The sequence below is a fragment of the Lissotriton helveticus genome, chromosome 2_1 (assembly GCF_964261635.1).
Source record: "Lissotriton helveticus chromosome 2_1, aLisHel1.1, whole genome shotgun sequence".
Taxonomy (NCBI): Eukaryota; Metazoa; Chordata; class Amphibia; order Caudata; family Salamandridae; genus Lissotriton; species Lissotriton helveticus.
The window spans coordinates 768,162,648-768,180,773 of record NC_136059.1 but is presented as its reverse complement, the minus strand read 5'-3'; the positions used below and the strand labels follow the sequence as shown (position 1 = coordinate 768,180,773).

Genomic DNA, 18,126 nt, shown 5'->3' with positions numbered 1-18,126 from the left:
GACAACCATATTTTTTATAGTCGGTGGAGCTCCCTCTTTCCTGTGCAGCCCCATCACCCTCAAGTTCATCGATAGATAACGCTGAGTTCGCTTGCAAGGCTCAGATGTTGGGGCCTCATCTTTCATGACAGTGGCTTTCATTTCCTGGCAGCTTGGGGATCAATAAATAGGAGCATATTTTCTTTCTGCGTTATTTCAGTCTGGATAGGTATTACATAGCATATTTTAGGCAAAGATGTTCTAGTTTCTTCTTTTCATTCAAGCTGGCTCCCCTCGCCTACTGGACTGCAATAGTGAAAGTTTGAGAGGGATATACATTTGTATACTTGGGTCTTTTTTCCCTAGCAATGCACATCACTGTCCCAGTAGTTCAAGATACATGCAATACAGGCCAGTGGTTGTTGCACCCACTCCACAATGAACAGAGTCAACAATTTCACAACTTGGTGTGCAACCAACTGTATCAAAGAGATCAGTGATGAGCTTTTATACATACATTTCAATTTTGCCTGCATTTGCAAACTCTGCTTTCCAACTATGAGCATTTTCAACGTGAGCACGCCCCCAATCTCTGTTTTTTGCGTGGATCACCTCTAGTACTTTCTTCATTCTGATCCCCGGCACTTGAATCATCCTCAATGTCTGACATGCGTTATTCAGTCAAGCAAAGCCCAGTCATTCCCTGGTTTGACAATTCGATCTTTCATATTATTCAATCGAGTTGACAAAGTGCCTATTTTGTTGTTGATCTTGCACAAGCCTTTGTGAAAATCTAATAAAAGAGCCTTGACACACCCATCTACTGGCACTTCTTGCCATCACACTAGCCCACGGCTCTATTCTGAAATTCCAAGGGCCTGCACAGGTCAAAAGACAGTTTTTTGGCTTTTTGCCAGCTAACTGTCAATGGCATTGGGGAAACCAACACAAACAATCAGCACGACAATAGGCAGAGGCTGCCTGCCTCCATTTATTGCCTCACATACAAGACACAGAGGTCGCCCTGCACTTACCAAGCATGGTGTTAAGTGTAGCCGGCTTTCCTAAAAAGATACCACATGTGAGCTAAAGTCTAGCACGACAGAACAACAGTGGTAATGCATGCATCTCATACCTGCACAGGTTCCAGTGCTGAAAAGGAACATAATGTGCTGTCTTTTCCTCTTCAAGCCCCAATGTTGGGGAGGGAGGAGTGAGCATGCATGCTCATTACTCTCACAAATGTTATCATTTTCCCCAAGTTCGGAAAATGGCCCATAGTGGTTATGTTGTGTAGTTTCTACCAATCCGTAGGACCTGCGCATTGTTTGGACAAGAGCTTGGTGTCTAGACTGATTCCAGACACCCCCACACGACATGTTGGCCTATAGACCAGCTAGCTCATAGTGCCACCTTAAGCCTCCCTAACCTATCAGGGAGCGAAGGGTTTCTGGTAATCACTGAATATGATAACCCTGCCCCCTCAGGGATCGTAGAAACAGTATAGAACCTTTCGCTCAGTCACTCATGCTCACTTATTCTATGAGGAATATGCAGAGAATACACAGTGGGACGTTTTCAATCAATGTATTGAACCAACATTATTCTTGCATAAAATACATGTGCTGCAATGATTAGGAGACCCAGGCAGATCCACGTGAATACAGGCACCAAAAGCGTAAATAGTAGGTAGAGTTCTACCATGGTGCTGGAAACAATATATATATGTAAGCATATAAAACAAGGCAGTAATTGGGCGAACTCCTATGATGCAAACCCTATTCTAAGAGTACCTAGAGTGTGTGTAGGTGTAGAGCCAAGAATCCCCCCAATTGACGATCACACCCCATTACCTGATGGGATAGATTGAAGGACCCCATCTTGAACACGAACTGAACACCACTCACGAGATGTCAGACCGCTGCATGGTGATTTCTCAGCATGTAAGGACCGTCTGTGTCAGCGGAAGTGCCTCCTCTACTAATCTATAGGGATGCTCATCTTTTATAATAGAAAGCAGCCATGCGATGTGCATATAGATTAGGGATGCTAGGATATGCAGATAGCCCTGTCGCCCTGTGGATGATGATAGTAATGACATTTGTAGATTGTGCAAAACGAGACCTTGTACAAGATGTTCAGGGCATTGTGATAATGTTGTGCGAAGCTAGAGGTGTAAGCAAGTTTAGTTTCAGGGAAACTAATCCAACATTGTCGTGCACGCAAATATGTGCAAAAGGTCACAGCTGAAAATGTTATTTGTGAGGAAAACATAAGAAATAAGCTGCTTCGCAACATGGGCCTAACTCGGGAATATAACAGTTAGTGGCAAGCAAGTAGGTAGGCAGATCTGGGTTTCAATACCTTGCGTTACTTATACCTAGCCCACACCCAATTCACACAGTCCATCTATAGTTATGTCACATTATCACAGTGTGGTCCACCGACATCTCACACCTAGGGTCTCTGCTGCTCTGGTCAATGCCCTCGCAGCTCAGTGAGCTCACCAGTCTAAGATCCCCCTATTGACAGAGAGAAGGGTAGACTGCGCCCTACCGATCTCGCTCTACATTACTCGTTAGTTGCACAGTGCGCCTCAGCTGGCCAGGGCCCACCTAGTGGCTCCACATCCGTCAGCACCTCTCCTGAAGTACTGGGCTCCGCTGTCCTCTGGTATAACGCAGCCCTCTGTTATTTCATCATCTTGGTCCAGCTCCTTCTACTCTAGCATCACAAGGACCCTGAACAGTCCAAACGAAGGGCATCACACAAGGCAACAAAGCTGTCTGTCCACTGACCCTAATCAGGCCCAGTGGTGGGTAAACAATATCTCCAAGCAAACAGCACAATGGGCCTGAAATGAACGGCATTATTTTAGATGCCAGGGGCCAATCTATATAAAGAATGATGATGGATTTTGAGTTGAAGGCCTGGAGCCATCTCAGAACTAAATGTGTAAAACATATACATAGAACAGGAAAATCAAGGAAGTGAAACTCCAGATAAGTTTCAAGACTGTTATATTTTCGTTTGCCCAATCAGAAAAAAGGTGGAATGGGACAGATTTTGGATTGCCTGAGAACTAGGTGTAATATTACTGTAAAGTGCAGGCTGTGCCAACACGGAATTTGAGAAAAGCTGCAACACATTAACAACACATTACACCAGATCTAGTCTCAAGGTGCTGCTTTCAATCTCAGAAGCCTAGAATAACAAGAAGAGCCACTTCTTCAGTGGCTGAAGTATGTTAACCACATCTATTGAAAGGCTCTTTCCCAAGAGATTGCACTTTACAAGTGAAGGAAGAAAATAAAGTATTACCATGCAATGAATTATCCATTATTAAAACACAACAAGGCCTTCCCCTTCTGCAATAGATAAGACAGGTTCACATCAAGGAAATCCAAAATACTTATCTAAGGGATCCACAATCCATTGCCTTTCTAGCCCCAACCCGCAGTTCCTTCTATACAACATGCAGTTACTCTTTCAGATGGACCAGACAGAAGACAGCTGTGGTACACCTGTATTATGAATGCACTCACCATTGAAGTAACAGATCTGGCATCCTCTTCATAATTCACCACAGGAGGAGAATCATTCGCATCAGTGTCTTGCACCTTGCGTTCAAGGAGCTCTTTCTGGGCAGACAGCTTGGCCTCAGTGCATCTCAGTTGCTGAACAGTCTGGCGGAGTTCCTCCAAAACCTGCTTCTGACTTAGCAAAAGCACAACACTAGAAAATACAAGAACAAACATTGGTTTCTAATCAACATAAATGAAGATGATTTTTAAGATTTACAATAACTTGCGCAGTCTTGATTTGTATTTTTGTTTGTTATGCCATTAGAATTGTGTATTGACATGAGCGGTCAGAATTTATGCAAGTTATTAAAGAAAACTTATTCTATTACAAAAGGAAGCTATAAACCCCTTCCAGTATAGAAAGTGAGAATGCATGAAGATTTAAGAACAGATAATTTGTCCATTCACTGGCTTAAAACTTGTAAATAATTTTACATGATTGTACGGAAACAGTTTTTAAATACTAGTCCATCCATCCCCCTACATCACCCACAGATTCACCCGAGGTTCACTAGGACTAGGCTTCTAGAACAATAGAGAATAGATTAGCTGGGGTGGCTTTAAGGGGTTTCTACTTCAACATGTCATGGAGAAAGGCAACAACACCAGTAAAGTGAAGTCGATTGCATATTTCAGCACAAATGACCGTCGATTTAGATCCAATACACCTTTTATTTTTGATGTCCAAAATGTCTCCTATTTAATTTTCCTCATTCAAGACTCTCAAGTACAAGCTGAAGTATAGATAAACTATCATAACTGCAACATACTTTACTAGGCAGAATCACTCGCCATTATAGGTGCGCTCAACATGAGTCACAAATGAGTCCTGTCGCCAACAATGCATCTGTCGGTAGCGCGCCACATTACGTGAGCAGCTGTTTTTCGCCGGCCACTTCGATCCAGCCATATATCTATTTCAAATGGCTCCCATACCGCTTCTTCCTGTGAATATCCTTAGGTGTGTGTATCATTCCACCTATGCCTTTCATCAGCCTACGCAGGACTAGGCCTCAGCCTCTTCAGCACTACCCTGAAGACTATGCTCCAAGGGACTATCATCAAGGCCTTCACTAGGAATTCCATTTCCCTGGGATGTTCCATCCAATTTTCGCATTACTCAGCAGCTCCAATATCCCTTGGTTTGGAGCTTTGCCTATTAGGACAGTATTCGTCCACTGTTGATACCAAGACTCCCCCGATCCCCCTATGTTTTTAGCACCCTGAGTAAGGTGCGACCTCATCTGTGGGTCATCACAAAAACGCGTGTCAGCGCACACTGTGTAGACCATCAAGATAGAACCGCTATAAATTACATCTGATGTACTAATAAATCAACAAGTAATTTAGAAGTGTATTTGTTCGGGGGAGGCGTGGCTTGTGCCCGAGAGGAATGTCGGCGCTCGTGTGACTCTCCTGCGGCGGCGGAGGTTCTGGCAGAGATAAATTGGCGAATTCTCGCACGCACCCGTTTCAGGATGTAGGAGGTGCAGTGCGAGTGCCCCTGGCGTCGGAGGACCCCTTCTTTGCTGTTTTTTTTTTAAATCTGAGGACGGAGTTCTGAAACTACTGACTGGGGACGCAGCTCCATCGAGCTCGCGCCCGCCATTTTGTTTTCTCTATCGTCGCTGACGGAGTTTTTCTCCTATGCGGCGCCTTACTCTAAGGTCTCGCTCCTCCTCCTCAGGTCGAATTTTGAAGTCCTCACAATGATGCAGGTACTCTCTTGACCTGCCCTATGTTCTTCTGGTCGTTTTTCTTTTATTTTTTTATGATCTCCTCACAGCGCGACCAGCCTGATATGTGAACCCGCCATTTTGTACACCGCCAGAATACAGCTGTTTATTACTGTACTACCTTCTACTTCATTAATGTGGTAGATAGCCACCATATTTTGACTCTCCTTGGCTCTACTTGCTCCCTGCTTTTCTCTTGTGGCTCTCCTTGGAATTTCCTCTTTACCATGAGTCAGGTGCTCCAACTACATCTTTATTGAGAGTCTGACTACACTTTTTTTATGTTATATTTCACTGCTGTGACTACATTCGGCTTAATGAATGTTTATTTACTGTGACCTATGCTAAATGTATTGTTTGCATTTGTTACTCTTAACTAGATGTATATAATGGTCATGCTACATTTTTGCAGGCGCTTTTTGTTACTACTGTATTAATACTGTTACGCTTACAATAGCAGGGCAACTTACTTCATTGTTGGGTTCACTGTTATATTTGCCTGTATTACAGAATTTTTTCTTCTATGTATTGCTATTCTGTGTTTTTGGATCGTTTTCTTCAGGCTTATGGGCAGGGTCTCAAACTTTAAAGCTATCTACACCCTTACCCCGGAGGTTTTTGATTCATATTAGTTCACGCTATAATTGTTTATCCATGGAAGATTCAGCCGTTTCATCACCTAAAGGTGCACTGTCTTCACAGTCTGCCTCAGTCTCCAATGTCACCAAAGCATCCACAAAAAGATTGAAAAAAGATCCTCCTTCTCCACCTAAACAATCTGCTTCTGTCACAATGGATCTAATACTAGAAGAGATCAGAGCCTTACGCCCATTCATGGAAGAGACTAAATCCACACTTCAGATGCTTTCTGATAAATTGTCAGCAATGGATCAACGAGTCGCCACGCTAGAGCAGAACTTTGACTCTTTATCTTCCTCTACTTCTAAAGTGGACTCTCTCTGTTCACAGGTCTCCATGCTTCACAAACAAATTGAGCAGTTGGAAAACAGAAATAGAAGAAATAATCTTCGAATTTATGGTCTTCCTGAAGGAACGGAAGGTCCGGATCCGCTCACCTTCTTTAAATCCTTTCTTCCAACGCTCCTCAAGCTACCTGAGGGCACTATGTTGAATATCCAGAGAGCTCACAGATTAGGACCACCGTTGCGCCAAACATCTTCCTTGTCACCACACAAACCGAGAGGAGTGATCTTGTATTTTTTGGAATACACTGACCCTCTTAAAGATTCTATCAGCAGCTAGAGCAATGAATCGCATAATTTGGTCAGGAAATTCTTTGTTCTTCTATCAGGATTATGCCAAACCGACCGTTGATCGACACAAAGAGTTTTTAGCATTGCGGCCGCAATTACGCTCAATAGGTGCAAGATATGGTCTTTTTCACCCTTGCTTATTTAAAGTGACACTCAATAATAAAACCACCACCTACGAGGATCCAATTAAGTCGAAGAGTGTCCTGTATTCTCATCACACCGACACAATGGAGACTAATTAATCATTTAGTTCCAGCTAGATTATGTACAGACTCTGTTCTGGTTGCAGTATTTTCATGTTTTGTATACTGGTTTTTGATCCACTCGCTGTCTCTTAACACCTTGGCTGCTTGAGATGTTTCTCTGCTGTGCTGGGCCATAATAGAAATGGGTGTGGTCATGACGAGCTCAGCTCGTCATGAGCACAGGAGAGGTGTACCTCATGACGAGCTGAGCTCGTCATGAGCACCGAAGGGGTTAAAATGTAAACAGCAGTTAACTTACGTTATTATTGTTCACATTATATCTAATCCTTTTTTCTCCCCACACAGGTTTTGGCTGCGTGTCTTTTCTTCCCTATGTTCGAGTATATTCGTTTTGCCCTTCCTTCGGCCTTTCCTTGTGAGTCCTGGACACGTCATTGTTCCGTGCGGCCTTTCATCCCTCCACCCCTCGTATGTCTTGGATTGTAAGTAAGTTTTCTTTCTTCATTAGTCTTTATTTTTTTCTTGCTCTCTTTCCTTTTACTTCTCTCTTTCGCTTTGTGAGCACTTTCTTCTCTCTTTGGCCTCCCTCATCTCCTTTTTCTACCCTGCAATTCTCCTTTCTCTTACAGAGGTTGTATCTTTGCTTCGCTTCTTTTCTTTCTTGCTTTTCCTTCCTAATTCAATTCTCTTACTTTTTGTGCAGTAGGTTTGATATTTCTCATACCCTAATTAATTTCGGATGTTTTTCTTATTGGAATTCTTTGTACTTTTACAGTTTTAATTTATGCCTTTAAAACTCATTTCTTGGAATGTCAGAGGTTTACATTCACCTATTAGGCGTCAGAGGGTTTTGACACATTTGACTAAACAGGGGGCAGAGGTTTGCTTACAAGAATCTCACTTAACTAGCGATGAGTCTGCGAAACTCAAAAGAGCATGGGTGGGTGATGTTCTTTTTTTCTCCGGGCGATGGCAAACGTAATGGAGTTATTATTCTTTTCCGCAAGTCCCTTTCCATTATGATCCTATCTCATTGTACAGACCAAGCAGGTAGATGGGTTCATGTTAAATTTATAATTGATAATGTTCCGGTCTCTTTATTGAACATATATGCGCCCACAATTGGTGACCCTTCTTTTTGGACTTCAGTAGCCCAACAAATTATACAATGTTATGATGATAATTTTATCCTTGCTGGCAACTGTAATGAAATCCTAGACCCATTTTTGGATCGAAACTCTTCAGTTCCCTTTACACCTCATAGATCTCACAAATCATTCACGCACACCATTAAACAACACAAACTCATAGATGCTTGGAGACTTTGTAACCCTACCTTAAGAGAATATTCCTTTTACTCACCAGTACATCATACTCAATCACGTTTAGATTACATCTTTGTTTCTCACATTTCTCAGTCATTGATGAAGGCGGATATTAGGTCTATATTGATTTCTGATCAGGCCCCTGTAACCATACACCTTGATTTTTTACTTCAGCCCAACCTACGTCGCAAATTGCGTTTCAATAATGCCCTCCTTCTAGATCCAGTCTTTACATCATCCGTCATCTCTTTTTTTTCATGAATATTTCGCCATTAATCAAACAGACAGTATGCCCTTTCAGGTAATCTGTGATGCTTTCAAAGCGTCAACTAGAGGCTTTATGATTCGCTTTGTCTCCAAGAAACGTAAAAAAGCACAGCAGACCACAAATGCTTTATTAGCCAAAATCAAGAAATTGGAACATTCCTATTACTCCTCCAAATCTAAGGATTGTTTATCTGAACTCCTTAAATTTAAATTTAAATTTAATCAAGATACGACTAACAATGCTTCAAATTATTTACTTAAATCTAGTGCAAAGTTTTATGGCGGTCAAAATAAAGCCGGGAAATTGTTGGCTAATTATTTAAAAGTTAAACAAAACAAGCTTAACATAGAATCTATTTTTGGTACTGACAATTCATTAAAATTTAAAGATGTAGAGATCTTAACTGAATTCCTTCAATTCTATAAAACACTATACACATCGGAAACCCTTTCTTCTGATCACTCTATTTCTCAGTTCCCCTCCAAAATTTATTTTCCACCTGAGGCGCGTCCAGATCTTTCTTGTTTAGAATCTGATATTACACAGAAGGAACTTCACGTTGCCCTAAGAATCCTCAAAATGGATAAGGCTCCTGGTCCAGACGGTCTCACTGTAGAATTTTTTTTCTCATTTTGCTTCTTTATTGATCCCCAAATTGCATACCCTTATACTTTCTTTTTTGCAGTCTGGAGCATCTGCTGGATCTTTTTCTGATGCTCCTATTTGCCTTATTCCTAAGGATGGTAAGGATCCCCAACATTGTAAGAATTATCGACCCATATCCCTAACATAGATTATAAAAAAAGCTCTAGCAATGCGATTAGAGTTTCACATGCCCAATTTGCTGGGCACTGAACAATCTGTTTTTGTTAAAGGAAGACTTATTACAGACAACACGCGTCTATTCTTGGATATTTTATCCAAGGCTTCACACATGTCTCATCCTCTGGCAGCCATTGCTTTGGATGCCGAAAAAGCATTCAATACAGTTGAATGGCCTTACTTTTTCGGTATGCTTCAGTGGTTTGGTTTTGGCCCAAAAATGTTGGCTCTCATTTCAATTTTATATTCCAATCCCAGAGTAGCTGTCACAGCGAATGGTGGAATTTCCTCTTACTTTGATCTTGCTTGGGGTGTTAGACAAGGATGTTCCCTGTCTCCATTTCTTCTTAATATTGCCCTAGAACCTTTTTTTTCTCCGGATTCATCAAAATGATAATATCCACGGTTTTACTTTGAAAGACTCCAGTATTAAAGTGGCGGCCTATGCTAATGATGTGCTTTTATTTTTATCGCAACCTCAGGCTTCTCCCACTGCCTTTTTGGAAGAAGTACAATCCATTGCGTCTGTTTCTGGTTATAAACTGAATAAAGACAAGTGTGAAATTCTGCCCTTCACAAAATATACTTTCAGTGCGGACTTTGTTATTTCATACTTTTCATGGAGTTCTCAATTTATTAAATACTTAGGTTTGCACTTTACTTCTTCCATAGCGGGGACAGTGTCACGGGGCATGGATAATTGCATACAAAGATTATCTTCTTTAACAACAAAATGGCATCCACTATACTTGTCCTGGTGGGGCCGTTTGGACACCATAAAAGTGATGCTCTCCTCCATAGTCCTATATACAATTTCAAATATTCCACTGTCGATTCCTCTCAAATATTTAAAAAAAAAATCTATTCCACCTTATCTTCTTTTTTATTGGGTGTCAAGAAATCTCGCATGTCTATTCATAAACTAATTCGTCCGAAATCGGAAGGTGGGACGAACTTTCCGGATTTTCCTCTTTACCATAAATCTTTCATATTAACTCAGTCATCATGATGGCTCTCTGATCCTTCCGTGCCTTGTCCTCTTTGGACTGCATTAGAACGGTCTTTCATTTCTCCTTTTTCCTTCCAGGAATACCTATCCTTTATACGCAAACCACAATCCGTTTCCACTCCTATTCTTAAACATACTTCAAAAATTATCCCAACTGCCCCTTCGCCATCTTTTCTTAACTCTCCTATTTGGCACAATCTACACATTCTAATTAACAATAAACCTTTATTTTGGAAAACCTGGAGACAACGCGGGTTGATTTGGGTCCATCAATTATATAATCGGGATTTGATTATGTCCTTTGCACAAGCTCGCATCATATTTGATTTCCCTTCATCTTTTTGTTCTAAATACTCCCTCCTAACACAAGCTATTCAATCTGCTTACCTAACATATAGGCCACCTCCTCTAATCAGCTCTCCCGATTCTGCTCACACAGCTAAATTGCACTCCCTGCTGCTTAATCACTCTAAGGCCTCCACTATATACAATTATTTACAGACTTCACCTACACTAAGAGACAAAACTCAGACAGAATTATTGTGGGAAAAGGACTTTGGTACCTCTTGGACTATTGACTTCTGGGATAAAATTTGGCTTAAACTTAGGAAATCTTCCAGGGCCATAAACACGACACAAATCAATCAATCAATCAATCATAGCATTTGTATAGCGCGCTACTCACCCGGAAGGGTCTCAAGGCGCTTGGGGGAGGGGTCCGCTACTGCTCGAACAGCCAGGTCTTGAGTTGTTTCCTGAAGGCGAGATGGTCTTGTGTCAGCCCGAGGTGGATAGGAAGGGAGTTCTATGTCTTGGCTGCCAGGTAGGAGAAGGATCTTCCTCCGGCGGTGGCTCTTCGGATGCGTGGTACGGCGGCAAGGGCGAGGCTTGTAGAACGTAGCTGGCGGGTGGGCGTGTAGAAGGTCAGGCGGTCGTTGAGGTCTTTGGGGCCCATGTCGTGGAGAGACTTGTGTGCGTGGGTAAGGAGCCTGAACGTGATCCTTTTGCTGACGGGGAGCCAGTGCAGGTCCCCCAGGTGGCCAGAGATGTGGCTGCGTCGGGGAATTTCCAAGATGAGTCAGGCGGAGGCGTTCTGTATGCGCTGGAGTCTTTTCTGTAGCTTGGCTGTGGTTCCCGCGTAGAGGGTGTTCCCGTAGTCCAGTCAGCTGGTGACGAGTGCCTGGGTGACCGTCTTCCTGGTTTCGGTCGGGATCCAGCGGAAGATCTTTCGGAGCATACGCAGGGTGTTGAAGCACAATGAGGAGACGGCGTTGACTTGTCTGGTCATCGAGAGGGAAGAGTCCAGGATGAAGCCCAGGTTGCGTGCGTGGTCTGTTGGCTTAGGAGCGGTGCCCAGGGCGGGAGGCCACCAGGAGTCGTTCAGGCGGAGGGCGATGGTCCCAGGATGAGGACTTCCGTCTTGTCTGAGTTCAGTTTCAGGCGGCTGTTCTTCATCCACTCGGCGACGTCTTTCATCCCTTCGTGTAGGCTCGTTCTGGCGGTGGCGGGGTCTCTGGTGAGGGAGAGGATCAGTTGGGTGTCGTCGGCGTAGGAGATGATGTTGAGGTTGTGTTGGCGTGCGATGGCTGCGAGAGGTCTCATGTAGACGTTGAAGAGGGTTGGGCTGAGCGATGATCCTTGCGGTACGCCGCAGATGACTTCGGTGGCCTCGGATCGGAACGGGGGGAGGCGGACTCTTTGTGTTCTTCCGGCGAGGAACGAGATGATCCACTCCAGTGCCTTTTCTTGGATACCGATGTTGCTGAGGCGTTGAACTACGGTGTGGTGGCAGACGGTGTCGAACGCAGCAGAGAGGTCCAGGAGGATGAGGGTCGCTGTTTCCCCGTTGTCGAGCAGGGCTCGGATGTCGTCGGTGGCTGCGATGAGGGCGGTCTCGGTGCTGTGGTTGGCTCGGAAGCCGGACTCGGAGGGGTCGAGGGATCAGTTCGTCTTGAGAAAGGCTGCAAGCTGTCTGTTGACGGTCTTCTCGATGACTTTGGTAGGAAAAGGGAGGAGCGAGATGGGGCGGAAGTTCTTGAGGTCGGTGGGGTCCGCTGTTGGTTTCTTCAGTAGGGCGTTGAGCTCGGCATGCTTCCAGCTCTCCGGGAAAGTGGCGGTGTTGATGGAGGAGTTGATGACGTCCCGGAGTTGGGGTGCTATGATGGAGTCGCCTTGTTGAAGACGTGGTGGGGCCAGGGGTCGGTTGGAGATCCGGAGTGGATCTCTTTTTTATATATAACAGACTCCTATTCTCCCCTCTTGTTCTCCACTCGTTCCATTCTGATGTGTCACATGAATGTTGGTCTTGCTCGGTACCACATGCTGATTTATTTCATTTACTTTTTAATTGTAAATTTGTTCGACCTTTTTGGGAAAGGGTGTGGACACTATTAAATTAGATTTTTCATTCCAATCATCCCTTCTCTATATTGCAAATCTTTTTAGGTAGGTTATCTTCTATTTGGGAACATTCTGATATTAAAGTCAAAATATTTTACCTCTTATTAGCAGTGGCTTTCCAGCAAATAACGAGAAATTGGAAGGATTTCACTAAACTCTCATATCAAGCATGGGGGTATGCGGTTTGTTATAATCATTGGCTAGACACTACATTTGTATACCCATCACATTTGGCATCCAAACGTTCTGATTTGTGGGCACCAGTTATTTTATTCATTGATGCTAGTGCTAAATGCTCTGCTACCCCTAGTCCTCTGCAGCAAGAAGTTACTAAACCTCCATGACTTCCCTTATGTTAATTTATAGTTCTATTTTTACCTCCTTTTGTATACTATAGTTTATATCATTAGTTTGACTGTATTTGTAATCTCTACTTCTTATGTTTATACCCTGATTACTTTCTAAGCCCAACTGATACATTCTATATGAACCTACTGCTTTCATTGTTTTTACATTCTGCACATTGTTGTAATCTTTTATCCTAATAAACTTCTTTATGAACTTGAGAAGTGTATTTGTTCAGGACACTTACTTCATCAAGTCTTATTTCTATTAAACAGCGACATTTAGTATAATCATTGTTTGTTATAGATACTCTCTAAAGATACTGAGACTGACCTACTCCCATATAAGCGGACATCACATTATAAGGCTTTGTTCTGTACACTATAGAGGGATGGTCTTCCCAGATTTCTATGCATCTTTTGTTGTTTTTAGAATGTGTTAACTGTATGTGGTATAAATGAGGTATGTGTGGAAGTTGGTGATAAGAGATGTTAATGTTTCTTGTCTTGGTGTCGCATTTGTATATTGTATTTCTTTGATGTATGTAGAAATACTCGTTGGTGTGATTATACAGCATTTAGTTTCTACCAGTTGATACCCATAATAAAGGGGAATGTATCTTTTCTGGGGTTTCATTGTTTAATACCAGTGTTTATTGTACGGTTGTTTTCTAATATATGGGAATTTAGTTATCTGTGTACACAGTGTGCAGTGTTTACTGGCCCATTTGTGACTCATATTGAGCGCAGCTATGACGGCCCAGTAAAGTAGTTTGCAGGCAGGATAGTTTATTTATACTTCAGTGAGCTATTTCCCCTGATACATCTGCTTGCCTATCCTTACCTCAGGGCCCTCTCTTTTTTTGTATTTTGTGTATTCTCAAGTATAAGCTACCAGAAGGGGTTTGGAATCTGAAGGAGCAGGCGTGAGGGGCTTACTATGAAAGGGTGACATTTAAAGGTCACTTCACCTTAGCGAGGGCAAGTAAAGTTTACCGACTTTGCCCGATTCTGCCTAGGTAAAGTTAAATCTTCTTGCAGCAGGAAATCCGGAGGTTTGTGCCCAGCTGCAATCCTTCACACATACGTATGCGATGCAGGGAGGCAGAGCAGAGAATGCGGCTCTTTGTGATGTAGGAACCACTGAAAGAAGCAGCTTGGGGGAGTCCATATGGCAGTCCATTTCTCCCCATTGGCACAACCATCTGCAGTGGGAAAGATTTCCTTTGAAACAAGGGGTCACTGATGCTGCAGTCCTTTTTAAAGTTAATGAGCTTTCCACTTCTCAAATTAAAAAGATAACTAACTAAATAAATTAATACAATTGTGAATTCACAACTCTGTATACAGCCGCTTCTTACCCATTCTACCATTATCATATAAGATCTTGCCTGCATCATGTAGGGATTGCTCCAACATTAGAGGATCACTACCCTAACCCCTTTACATTACTCTCTTGGAATTTAACAAATATGCTTACTCAGACTTTTTTTCACAGGTTTTAGAGGCTTCTTCAATTTTTTTTTCCAGCTCTGTCATAAGTTCTTCTTTGGTCAGAAGTGTTTGCTGCGTCTGAGTCAGTTCTTCTGCTGCGGTCTTCAACCTGAAACACATATTTTGACTGACTTTTTTTCAGAGTTTGCATCTTAGCAACATATAAGAAATACATATCTGCTTGAGCAGAAATCTAGCCATCCCTGAAATATACACATTATACATGTTTTGATCAAAACATTATTTAAAACAGAATTACTCTTCAGGACAAAATCTTCACATGATTACTTGATAAAAACAAATTCTCCTAATTTCTTTTTTACTGTGCGTCTGCTTTTTACTCGCTTCACATGTTAACTGTCAAAATCACAAACAGCACCTCTCCCCTAGGGCTTCAACATCTGCATTTCAGTGGATGGAAAGAAACTTAGAGCAGACACCAACTAAAAACATTAGCAGTAGTATCATATTTAAAACATTGCAATTTTAATGTACTAGCTCCTGCCTTAACAGTTGCGGCCCTAATTGAAATAATTAAGAGACCCTACTCCCATCAAACCTCTCAGAACAGTCTTCCAATTGCCATTATTATTAAATTACGTCTCTCTTTGCTTTCCTCTACAGATTAAGTCCCCCAAACAAATATGCAGAGCACATTACATCAAATTCCTAATCTGAGCTCCTAAGAATGCAATAAAAGCAGCAAGGGCACAATGAATTAATGAGAAAATGAATGGTGGTGCTTTGTGAAGTGGACAGCTACTCAAAGAGTGTCCTGGAGCAAGGCACAATAATACACACCAAAACACAGAAGCCTGAAATGGTGGAAAAGAAGAGACAAGTTTTCAATTCCTTCGGAAGACATCCTGCGGGGAAGCATCCGAAGATCACGCAGAAGCTGATTACAAGCTTTGGCTGTTAAAAACAAAAATGATTTATTTCCCTTTTTTTCAAAAGCTGAATCCAAGGCACTACCAACAAGCGGCCGAAGCAGAACACAGCACTCTAGAGGGGCAGGAGGACAGGAACCTACTTGCTAAATAGTATGGACTGACCTGAAATGCTGCCCAATGAATCAACAAAATGTATTTGAATAAAACCTATTTCCTAATAGGCAACCAATGTAAGGAATATAAAATAGGAGGTGTAGATGTCCGACTAGGCAGATGCAGAATGAGCCGGGCAGCAGCCTTGAACCACCCTAAGACGCCCTAGCAGTGCTTCAGATACCGCAAGATAAAAGGCATTGGCGAAGTCCAGCCACAGTGTAATTAGCGCATGGATCACAATCGTCCTACAATGCAGAGGTAGGAGATAAAGAATATTCTAACAGTACGGAACAACCCAAAACACTGACCCATCAACGCAGAAATCTGAAGGACGTCGGAAAAATAAGAATACCTTTCAGAACAGCTACCTTCAAAACTAGCCACAATGCAGATGTCCCGCTTATAGCTAATACCTCTTTCTCAGATTCGTCTCCCACCATTTCTGACCAACGAGTATATCTGAAGGATTCTTTATTCTGCTCTAAAGAAGAAGACCCAAAGTAGCACAAAGAGAGGAACAGTTGTGCTGTATAGAGACATTTGGCACTGTAACAAAAATTGAAGATTTAATTTTATTCTCGTGTGAAATGACAACCATCAATTGAACTCGAACAATATTTTTATTTTTTTACACCGGATATATCAACAACCATGACCAAATTTCAACTTCAAGTTAAACACTCATTTATCAGACTAAAATAAAACTTAACTATAAAAGGCAACAATATCTTTAATTAGCATTAGGAAAAAAGGCAAATTCTATAGTATAATAAATCTGTAAATCATACAGACTAATTCAATAAGCGACCAACTAAAACACTCCAAAGCAAACATATTAAAGCTAATAACTTACCATGAAAATACATTGAAGACCTCAACCCCTGGTAATACCAAACAATCGTGAAGAACTGAACATGCATAGTGACCATGCTTTATTTTATTTTTTTAACGTTGTATTTGAAAGTTTTTATATAAGCTTGTCCAACATGCAAACATTGAAGTGATACCCGGATTTTCCTTCTTTGTACCCTCCCCCTCACCTGGTGGTTATATAATTTTAATTGGTGCAGATTTGAACATGATTCATGTCTCTTTACAGGAATGTCATACTGGAGTGGTTTGGTTCCTGGTATGCTTGTACATGGATGGCTTTACCCATTCTCGTGTCTGAACGTCTTTTGGTGTGTTTCTACGGTGCCTCCTGTCTCCTATTCCTCAATGGACCGCCCTCTCCATTTTTTCTTAAGTATTTTGAATCACCCGTGTCCTTTGTATATTATTTTTTCCCTAGCGTAGCGTATATTAATTTCACATTCCCAGTCTTGCAGTCGTGGGTCTACTGCTCTTCCCCATTTCTGTGCAATTTGCAGTTTCACCAGTAGGAATCAGAGGTTACATAAGGATTTATTGTAGGATGTAAAATCTGAATCCCCCCATATCCCCAATAGTATCAGTGGGGTGTAGTTTTCGAAGTGTGTGCCTATAGCTTCTTCATATCTGGCTTTTACCCTCTCCCAGAATAGTTCTATCATGGGGCAATCCTACAGTGTGTGAAAGAAGGAGCCCCGCTGTCTGCAGGCTCGCAGGCAGGTTTCGTCTGAGATTTTTGCCTGTTTTATGTAAGAGTACCCCGGTGTAGTATACTCTTTGTAGCACTTTAAGCTGGATCAGAAAACCATGACTTTATCGCTACTTCCCTGGGGAAATTGCTGTGCCTCCCTCCTGTCATCAACGTCCAGTTCCCCTATATTGGCTTGCCATTTTCACCTTAGTTGAGTTAATTCTCCCTGTGAGTTTTTCATGAGAGATTTACATGTAAAGGAAATTGCAGTGGCTATCATATGGTCATCTAGTAGCCGTCTCTCTGGGGTGGGAGGAGGGGGTCTTATCTGGTTTTCCCCTCTAGGTTGACCCTCTTCTGCAGTGGAAGGCATAACTGTAGATACTTGAATATTGGTGTGGGTGCCATTCTATATTCATCCCGTAGGTATACAAACTTGACTATGCCCTTGAAGTACCATACCTCATCTAGGGTGGAGAAGCCAATAATGTTCTGCCGTCTAAACCCCTGTAGTGTTGTCAATGAGTCCGGATTTCATATCCAGCCATGTGGGGTGGGAGGCTTGGGGTCAGATTTTTTTTCCCCACCCCATCTCCCTCTGTAGTTTTCGACAAGCTGAAAGCACCATTTTTGTCTCCCCAGTGGCATCAGGGCTCATCCTCCGGCCTTAAAGTTCATGAATATATCGTTTTTCACCCAGTGCTTCACAGTCATGTCGATATGCTGGGTCCTCCAATGGTACGTAAGCCCATTCATATACTATAATAACTTGGGTAGCTTTGCACTATTTGCAAATTTTCATTAATGCTATTCCGCCTTTGTATGTGGGCTTGGGGGGGGGGGGTTGGGGGGGGGGGGGGGGAGTGCTATGAGGTGCGGGCCGTTCACCCAGATCAGGAATCTTATGAGCCTATTTATTGCGAGGAAGAATGTTTCTGATGTAGCATGCATGCTATTCTGCAATATATATGCGAGTTTGGAAATTGCAATTATTTTGAATAGCGCTGCTCTAATCCTTCGTGACAATGGGAGTGTTTTTCAGTGTTTTATATCCATCTCTAATCTGTGTATGCGT

At 42.4% G+C, this 18,126-nt stretch overlaps 2 protein-coding genes across 23 annotated transcripts in view; one reads left to right on the top strand and one right to left on the bottom strand.

Moving 5' to 3' along the window:
• FER (FER tyrosine kinase) overlaps positions 1 to 18,126 on the bottom strand; it is a 1,039,778-nt gene that overhangs the window by 658,995 nt on the left and 362,657 nt on the right. Inside the window, exons 8-9 of the mRNA XM_078675464.1 lie at positions 14,428 to 14,550; positions 3,525 to 3,714 (exon numbers count right to left, since the gene is read on the bottom strand). Of these exons, the coding sequence (XP_078531590.1) occupies positions 3,525 to 3,714; positions 14,428 to 14,550 (313 nt within the window). The remainder of the gene's footprint in view (positions 1 to 3,524; positions 3,715 to 14,427; positions 14,551 to 18,126) is intronic.
• LOC144818244 (uncharacterized) overlaps positions 1 to 18,126 on the top strand; it is a 273,766-nt gene that overhangs the window by 179,220 nt on the left and 76,420 nt on the right. For 12 of the 22 annotated variants that reach the window (XR_013607077.1, XR_013607076.1, XM_078675474.1 and 9 more), the window contains one exon: positions 7,125 to 7,261. The exons of 2 other annotated variants lie outside the window; for them this stretch is intronic. Coding sequence is in view for 6 of the 20 variants with exons in the window: in XM_078675486.1 (XP_078531612.1) it covers positions 7,125 to 7,198 (74 nt within the window). In the remaining 14 variants the exon portion in view is untranslated. Of the gene's footprint in view, positions 1 to 7,124; positions 7,266 to 17,693; positions 17,790 to 18,126 lie in introns of all 22 variants that reach the window. 8 more of the 22 variants (XM_078675478.1, XM_078675475.1, XM_078675469.1 and 5 more) reach the window with 2 other exon arrangements.